The sequence below is a fragment of the Xenopus laevis genome, chromosome 6L (genome assembly GCF_017654675.1).
Source record: "Xenopus laevis strain J_2021 chromosome 6L, Xenopus_laevis_v10.1, whole genome shotgun sequence".
Taxonomy (NCBI): Eukaryota; Metazoa; Chordata; class Amphibia; order Anura; family Pipidae; genus Xenopus; species Xenopus laevis.
Genome location: NC_054381.1, coordinates 99,438,161 through 99,447,865, shown reverse-complemented (window position 1 = coordinate 99,447,865; position 9,705 = coordinate 99,438,161). Strand labels below are relative to the sequence as shown.

Here is a 9,705-nt window from a genome sequence, read left to right as displayed (position 1 = left end):
TTTAAATACTAGTATGTATTTTGTTCATAATACCCCATCCAAGTACTGTATCAGATACTAATCAGTCAGTGTGATATACCACAGTTTTATTTGAGATTAGTTTCCATTAGTGGAAAAGCTTGGCAAAGTTCAAGAGAATATCTGTCAGTGTATAACCTGATTCAATTATTAACTATAATATTGCACTGTTTTGTTAAAAGAAAAAATATATCCTGAGCACTAAACTAATACTGAAATCGTGTATTCAGCAATTTAAGGGAAAGCTTAATAAACTTAATTTTTGCTTTCTGTAAACATCAAGGTAATTAAAGCTTATCTGATTTCCATGTCCATCAATCTGCATCATGTGTCTAATTTGAGTTTTAGACACTTCCAGTATATAACAAGGTACTGAGATCTCCTTTGGAGTCATGTCCAAAAATAAGCGTGTGACAAATAATTTGACGTAGGCAATGCACACGTCACATAGAACCATTCGTTTCACGTTGTGCACTTTCAACAATACCCGTGTAACACATCTTAATTCTGACCAGAAAACACTGCATTCATGATTAACATTCAGGAATGTGATTTATAAAGTACACGTACGGATCAAACTAAAAGATAAATCAGAGGCAAGTAAAAATTTAATTTTAATACTCATATGTCAAAGTGCATGAGATAACAGTAGTCAGAACAGTTAATAAGTGAGTGAACCTCCCACTACAACATTTCATCTTGACTTTGCCATCAATGCATGGGATGGTGCCTTTTATTTTTAATCATACAGATAACATCATAAGTTCATCGTCTAGCTTAAACAGCCTGCAAATAGGGGGCATATCATTTGAATGTCTAAACAAAAATGAGATTCCTATACACATTGCTAAATGGGAAACAGAGAAACACGAGGGTTATCAGAGGATCAGAGCAAGAAACAGTTTTTGCAGCAATAGAACTGGGTGGCGGTAAATGATTTCTTTTAACAATCTTTAAAATACTAACCGTGAATATACCCTAGAATTTTGAAACAGGCATAGGATGTGTTATCTGGAAACCTGTTAACCAGAATGCTGTAAAATATTTTTTTTTATATACAGTACTGAGTTATAAGCTTCGTCTCATAAAAGACAGTATCTAATATCTAACTAAACTGATATCAATTCAAGCGGGTGGCAAAACAATCCTATGGATTAGTTTGTATCTTTCCACATTATGGAAAGACCCTATATCCAAAAACAACTCAAAAATTCCATATTTATGTCATACCTGCATAAAGGAAAAACTGTGATCATTCTTACTGCCAAAGTTGGTCTTTTTAAAAATGACGACAGTTCATCAGGCTTAAACACTGAATTAGTCTTAATACACCTACCGATGCTAGAGCTGTTTATTCAGTCTCAGATAATAAAAATGATCTAAAGTAAAAGGATATTTGGTGGCGATAAAGCCATCAGGAAAGGAATTGCAATATTACAGATAAGAGAGAGGGTACTTTCCTTTCTTACATTTTAAATCCACTGATAGCAATACATTTATACATGAAAAGGGTAAAGTACACAAATAGGATTGGATACAATACTTAGGACCTGTTATGAAGATCATGTTGTCTGACGGCTATAAAAAAATTAAAAAGCCCTATTTTGATTGTTGTGCCATCAGCATGCTTTAATGTTCGCATAAAAAGCATCAAGTACAAAGTACTGTATTATTATAAAATCAGTAAAATCTAGAAATGAAACATTATCTGCCATATTTCTGACCTTTCTGGATAAATGGTTTCCGTATAATAGCTCCCATGCTTGTACACATCACAACTGCACCGAAAAACCGTGTAGCCTTTAGGATTTGAAAAATGCTTCCGTAACACAATCCAATTACATATACTTTTTTACTTTAGGGAACAAAAGTGTTTTTGTGTAATGTTCCAAGATGGACAATTAAATGTCCAATTAAAATGCACCAGGCAATCATGCAAAGATGGGGTTAACGAGAAAGTTAAAAATAAAATAAAATAGGCTCTTTACTTCTGGGCGGAAGGGCATCGACAGCAAATGATTGATTTTAGCAAATTCTCAATAAATCGCTGTTTATTTTCTTATACCTATAGGAATGGAACCCCCAGGAGATTAAAAAAACACAAACTTATATTTACACAAAATATTTAATTAAAAATACTTCATAATTACAGTAGTCTATTAAAGCATATACTTTATCACTTACACTTATAGAACATCTCTATATATACATAGTATGAAATGTCACTCGGATTTCTCTATACAATATGTAACATTCCTGCAGGGAAGAAAAATTCCCTGAACCAATAAAATCATCTATTTTAAACAATAGATGTAAAAAAAATTATCTACAAAGCTCTGGTATATTAGTAAAGCTTCAATATTCAGTTCTTCATATTATAGCATATTCTCTCTCTCTCTCTAGCCCTCTAAACTGCCCCCTCCCAGGTACATTGTATATCTGACTCTTCCGCATTTCCATAATTCTTCACAACAAACAAAAAAAGGTAAGAAATTAAATCAAGTTGGATGATAGAGGAAAATACGAGGGAAAGTGTTCACTGGTATGAGCAAATGGCATAGGAATATATTCTTCGTGGTGTAAGAAAGTGATGTGTACGTTGCTTTTTTCCCTCTTTTGTCTGCTTTTCCTTCCCCTCCCTTATTTCTCTAATTTGTCTCTCTCCTCTTCTGGCTCTGGATTCGCCTGCTGCACACCTGTGGAAGAGGAATGAATAGAAGGGGGTGTGTGAACGATTCTGCTCCAGACTGACTGGCGCCACCAACAAAACACAAGACATGCTTGATCAACAACCCAAAACAAACCAGGTCAAACTACAAGCAGAGCTCCCAAGCTAGTCCAAGCATAGGAACGCAGCTGCAAATGGATTACTCTACCCATGCTCTCACACAGCACTGGGGTAATCCACCTCCCTCCCCCAACCACCACATAAAAAATACCCTTCCTCTTGCTAATTCTGCATTGGAATGGATTAGTGATGGTGATAAAAATCAATGCCAGCAACTTCCTTTGCAAAGCATAGATTAGCCATTAACTGGTGTCATTAACCCTTGCCTTAGCTGGAACTCTGCATACTTTTTATTCATTGGCTTTGCACTAGTTCGCACTGAACAATGAATTATTATTAGAAAGGGGCTGCATATGAGACAAAGGCTAACAAATATGGTGTAAACTGACCTGGATTATGAGGGTGATGTAAAATATACAATATAGGGGCAGATTTATTAATTTTAGATCAAACTGCCCACAACTCTGTGTATCGGCGTACAAAGTGATCCGTTAAAATGATCCAAATCTGCTCTGAGTGGAACGGATTTATTGGCAATATGGGCAACAGTCAGTACTAACCTTGTCCTGACCTGGCTATTCAATATGCCTGTGCATTTAGCATTTGCACTGTATAGGCCAAATTGCCCGATCTCTATATTAATGTGTGCAGTTTGGCTGTCCCTGTGTGTGGCCAAATTACATTAGAGTCTCTTGTTTACCCCTCAGGGGCTGAAAAAGTAGATTGCAGGAATATTGGCCATGTACTGTGCACCCATTAATAGGGGGATGGGATGGGTATTCATTAACTGAAAGAAATGATGTGTGATGGACCGAAAATGTGATGAGGAATGAGAGCGAGGAGGAAAGGATTCATAGTACTGCCATTTCTTTATAAGCATCAAGCTGAAGTAGAGCTGAACTGCAAACAATGACATGCTCTCGGACTGACATTAAAGCACTATGGGCCTGTATAATAAACAGGGACTCACCTCAAAAATGGTTTAACGGCACAAAATACTGTCTCCTTGCTTGTTCACCACTAAGGCAGCCTGCAATGGAAGAAAAGAGAATAAAGTTGAGCAGAGGTCAGCACGCTGGATTAGCCCTATTGCGCCTACAGTGCTTGGCACATGGACTGGGCACTGCTGCATTGGCAATGACTTGACACACTCCAGCGATCAGAAGACACAAAGACAGATCGCCCTCAGCCTGCTTGCTCCTAATTAAAATCGTGACATACCCTCGATTCCCAAGCAATTGGTGTGTAACAGATGACTTGACACAATGGAAATGGGAAAGGGGGTGAGGGGCAGCCTTTTTCTGTTTAAGCTGGGAAATGGCCATCGTAAGGAAGGCAGTGGGAGTTTTAATTCTTCCTCCATTTAGAACTGTGCCAGATTGCAACATATTTCAGGGCGCATAAGCTTGAGAGGTAAACAAGAGGAACAAACAGTTGCTTGCCTCCCATCACACAGACGGTGCTTTTTGCTGCAAGAGGAAATTACTTAAGTAACCGGCAGAAGCTGCCATCTGGGGGCTAGTCCTACAGGGTGCCTTGGTGATTTTATTGTCAGCTCCCTGCAGCACGCTGCTCTTGTGACACTTTGCACACAGGAGTGGCAGGTGGATCTTCCCTTCCATTGCTGTCATATGTCATCCCGTCCCAAATACGCCTCTTATTTCTGCCACTATGCAAGCATTCTCAGTAGGATTGCTTTAAAGGGATATTACAGTGACATCTGGGAGTTGACTAAATGCCATGGATGCAGTTTGCTGTGGAGTATTTGGGGACTCACAGAAGCTTAGTTGAAAAGTTGCTTACAGTAAATAATTTTATCATTTTCTTGGGATAAGATGTCCACTAGGGGGTCAATGTTTTATTACAGCCTATGGCTGATATTTAATTTTACCTCAGCAGAGAATATGGCTGCCAACCCCTAAGAAATAATATAAGTGGCTTATTTGATATAAAGTCTTTATGGGAAGAGGCAGCCATGTCCCTGGACATTACAGGAAAGGTAAAGTGATAGTAAAGCAATTCTCCCAGCACAGAGAATCCCTCCCATACCAGGCACAGATTCTCCCTGTCGCACCCCGACCTTGTGGGAGAGGCAACCCCCTTACCGGGTCAGTATTGAGGTCCGTAAGAGGGGTCCTGGTAGGTGGCTGTTGCCTGAGCAGCACTGGGTGCGTGTCTAACGCCAACTGCAGATCCAAGATATAGTCAATAACATGCTGCAGGATTTCCACTTTGCTGACTTTCTTGTTGGGTGGAATGGTGGGCACGAGCCTCTTGAGCCGGCTGTAACAGTCATTCATATCATACTGCAGGCACAGGGTCTCCTCTTCTTCCATCTTGTAGCGAGCTACCCCGAGGCTGTGCTCAGACAGGCAATGCAGCGCCAGCTCCCCGCACACAGACGGCACTTGGGCTTTCCGACTCTGCGGGCGCACTGGACTGACAGCTTTCATGGCAGCAGATACCTGGAGCCTCGTGTGTGCGTGTGTTGTGCAGCGACTGTCTACCGTGCGACTGAACAGCAACCGAAATAGACCATGCGACTGTCAATCCAACGCAGAGACAGTGGGGGAAGATACAGGTGCCGCTTCTTCTTTCTAGATAAGGGGCACCAACTGCTTGGCAAATGCAATTCCTTATTAGGCTCGTTGTGGCTGCTACAAAGCAGCTGTTTGCTTGGGTAAACAGGGCACTCAGGCGGAATGACAGGAAGGCAGCTCTGCAGATAGTAATGGCAGGGACAGCAGGATCCTATCAGTCAGCCGGACATGCAACCTCCCAGCTCTGCAGCTCCCTAGCAGCCCCTGCGCTCGCATATTTATGGAACAGGCACGGAGCAGGGGAGGGTGAAAGGACAGGGAGGGGGGAGGAGTGACAACGGGGGGAGGAGTCAAGTACAGAATGAGCCTGACTTTTCCCAACTTTCAGCCTCTCTTACTGGACACATTATGCATTTTTATAATCAAGCTCACAGCAGCCCCAAGCATTACCATAAAACCTGTAAACCACACATTAACAGCTGGGCTAATAAGTATCTATTAACTAAACAAATGGAGTATATTTACAAGGAATGCTTCTTAGCTGTGAAATATGTACAACACAAATATTAAACGTGTGTGCAAGTTATTCGATGGAATGCTGGGGGTCTGTGGGTTTTTTTATGTCATTTGCATGCCACTAGGGATGGGCGAATTTGACCCGTTTCGTTTCGGCAAAAATTCACCGCCGGCGAAATGTCGCCGACGCCCATTAAAGTCTAAGGGCGTCAAAAACATTTTGACGCGAGTCTTTTAATTTTGACGCACAACGCCATACAAGTTTATGGGCGTCATTTTTTCGGCGAAACAAGGCGAAAAAATTCGTCCATCCCTAAATACCACACCTTTCAGCTACTGTCGATAAGACAAAAAATAAAACTACAATAGTCCTTATAGATTTATGGTATTTTAGCTATTATTATTTGCTTAATTATTACCCGGAAAAAAACAAATCTGTAAAGGAAAGGAAAATGCTTGTTTAAGTAGAACTCTGTGGGAAATGGCGTGCTGCATTTCAGAGCTTTTCTGGATAATGGGTTTTGGACACACACATATACAGTTATGGTATCCCTTATCCAGAATCCCAATATCCAGAAAGCTCTGAATGGCATCTCCCATAGAGTCCATATCTAATAAAAGCTAAACAAAGCTGCATGGATGCATATTGGTGACAAAACAATCCTACTGAGTTCATTTAATTTTATAAATATATTTTTTTCAGAATTAAGGTATAGAAAGATTCCTTATACAGAAAGCCCCAAGTCCCATGCATTCCATATATATATATATATATATATATATATATATATATATATATATATATATATATATACTCATATTTTACAAAATGGGCACATTATTTATTATAATTCACAAGTTTTAGTGGGGCATGTGACAGAAATGACATCTCCAAGAACTAATTATAAAGGATGACACCACTAAGCACTATTTATAAGGGCATCATTTATAGGATATTCATGGCTCTTATGTATTATATACAGTACAACCTTAATTTTACATGCCCTGATTAAAAATGTCTCGCTTTGGCACTGTTTTTTTGTGGTCCCACCAATTTATAATTAATTTATGTGGGTGCTTTGACAGCTTTTCCCCAATTATACAAAATGACTGAGAATATTATTAGTGAAATGAAGAGGTTTAAAATACTAAGCAGACGCATATTTTGCCATGGTTCTGTCTGTAATAGTCATTTCCAATTAGTCTGCACCTGCACTAATCACTTATTGCTTTAGGTTGGTCATGTGACTCTTGCACATACTCCCCCCCATAGTGTCACATTAATGCTCAAACGCTTTACCCCTGCATATTGTATTTCTGAGTAAAACAGGTTCATGTGCTTATATATCTTGAGTACTTAAATACGTTGCTGAAACTACACTATTCTTGGTATCCTAAAAACATAAAATGGGAGTTCTGTACTATATGTGTGTATATATATATATATATATATATATATATATATATATATATATATATATATATATATATATATATATATATATGAAAAATGAACAAGCATCTGAAGCAGGAGAGCATTCTAAGTACAGGCTAATCAGCACTCAACCCTATATGCTAAATTATTATGGACTGAATTAAGTAAACAATGAAATGCCTATCTCTCTAAAGGATCCAAGCTCACCAGCTGCTTTTGTTTATCAATGGCCAATGGCTGTAGAAATAGTATGTGGGCAATGAAAAAAAAATATTTGAAATTAACCAATATTTGAAATGAAAAAAAAAATTACTTCCATTAGTCTTTGAATGTTACTTGGCATCATTTGGATTCAACTACTTTTTTACAGCAATAAACTATGATATTGATGGGTATATTGTTTTGTTAAACAGGGAAACAGAAATGACAAAAGAAAAGAAAACAGGAAAGAAATGAAAGTAATAATTTCTGACAATAAAAAGAGATAAATAAGAAACAAAGATTAATAACACAATGTTATGTTGCACATTAAGGGCAGATTTATAAAAGGTCGAGGTGAATTTTCGAATGAAAAAAATTCCAATTTCGAGCTATTTTTTGTGTACTTCGAGTAGGGAATAGTCCAAATTTGATTAGAATTAGAAAACAAAATCAAAAATTCAATATCGAAATTTATCATGTACTGTCTCTTTAAAAATTCGACTTCGACCATTCGCCGAATTGCTGTTTTAGCCTATGGGGGACCTCCTAAAAACTATTTGGAGTCAATTGGTGGATTTTAAAAAAAAAAAAAGTTTTTTTGGGAAAAGCTTAGAATCTAATTCGATCGAATGCGCTATTCCTTCAATTCGTACAATTCTTATTTGGCCGAATACAGACTTATTCGATCGAAAATAGACCTATTCGACCAAAAGAAAAAACCTCAGGAAAAGTTATCAGGAAATCTAAGCTACATCTCCTTTCATAGCAAAATACATATTGTATTACTTTCAGTCATTTGCATGCAGTTTTTCTGGCCTAGTAAAGGAAGGTTCAGTTTTCATCTACAAAAGTGGGATACACACCCTAATTCAGGGCTGTCCAACTGGAGGCCTGCTGGGTGGATGTGTGCACAAACTCCTGCCTGTCAGCTCTCATAGATTGCTCTGTATGACATCATCTAGGGTTGAATTCCTATTGATAGGTCACTTCCATTCATAAATATACATTTAAATTTTCAAGTTTTACTTACCTAAAGTTATTTCTAACTCCAATGCCACTCTAAATCACATTCCAGCAATTATTTAAACATCAAGAGAAGTCACAATGAAAAAAGAAACAAGAACTAGCGCGGAACACAACATTCCCTTAGTATCCTTGGCTGGATCTCATTAACCCACTCGTAACAGCCAGCTATATTTTAATCATACTCTGCTTATTTATCTGCTTGTTTGTACCTTGTGTGTCACATTTTACCCCTTCACTAAGATTGTAGGTATGTCCTTGTGTGTCCTCATGTCCCCTTCATGTCTACCCTTAGCTACTACTTCACAATATGTTAGCACTCAAAATAAAATGTAATTGTAATAATAAGATTTACCATTGAAAGAATGAAATATCCAGCTAGTACAATGCGGATATCTTGCTATCTCATTATCCATAATTACACATAAATCAATTAGCTGTTTGGCAAGCAACCAACTGAAATAAACCTGCTATACAAGCAGCTTCTTCCAGCACTCTGTTCTAACATGAATTGTTGAGGGGCCATTTGAGGCCAGGTCCGAATGCACTTTCATACTGTGTGAAAGCTGGCAATAATGCTGGCTATGGTTTTAGAAAGAAATGCTACATCTGGAAAGCTCAAGAGCACTTATGTGAGCTTCTAATCAGTGTCACTTGCTTCTCTGAGGAGTCACAGCAATGGGGCAGCATCCATTGCTAACCAAAGGTGAGATCTGGCCATTGACTACAAGCGAGTTTGTGATGCATACAGACAATTTGAATCTATCCAGGACATAGTAAGTGCTGTCCTATTAAACAATTTTATCACAAATACATAATACTTCATTGCCATTTACCTGAGGAAAAGTGAATGGATGCATTACAATTTTAAAATATAAAAATATATGGAAAATTAATGTGACAGAACACATATTATAGATTAACATTTTATATATTTTTATAGTTAATGATCTGAATGCATCTTTTTACTTTGCCTCAGTTAAGCATGTTTAGTTCTTCCGCCATGACATACCCTGGCCCGTGCGTGGCTGTCTTTATTGGTAAGCAGCAACAGGTGTCCCAAGCAGCAGTATATAAAATGTTAATAAGCCAGTCACATAAAGTGTAATTTATCCTGCCTTAATGCAAAATAGGGCTACTGTACCATAAAGGAAATAGAAATAGTCATATAAATACTAGGAAAT

At 38.1% G+C, this 9,705-nt stretch overlaps 1 protein-coding gene across 2 annotated transcripts; it reads right to left on the bottom strand.

Annotated features, from left to right (window-relative positions):
- Window positions 1–615: 615 nt before the first annotated feature.
- id4.L (inhibitor of DNA binding 4, HLH protein L homeolog) lies at window positions 616–5,612 on the bottom strand. Of its 2 annotated transcripts, XM_018266177.2 has the most exons (3): window positions 4,912–5,612; window positions 3,777–3,836; window positions 616–2,714 (listed from the first exon to the last, which is right to left on the bottom strand). In XM_018266177.2, exons 1-2 carry the CDS (start codon window positions 5,257–5,259, stop codon window positions 3,789–3,791), a joined length of 396 nt encoding a protein of 131 aa, XP_018121666.1. In that variant the 5' UTR covers window positions 5,260–5,612; the 3' UTR covers window positions 616–2,714; window positions 3,777–3,788.
- Between the last annotated feature and the right edge of the window lie 4,093 nt (window positions 5,613–9,705).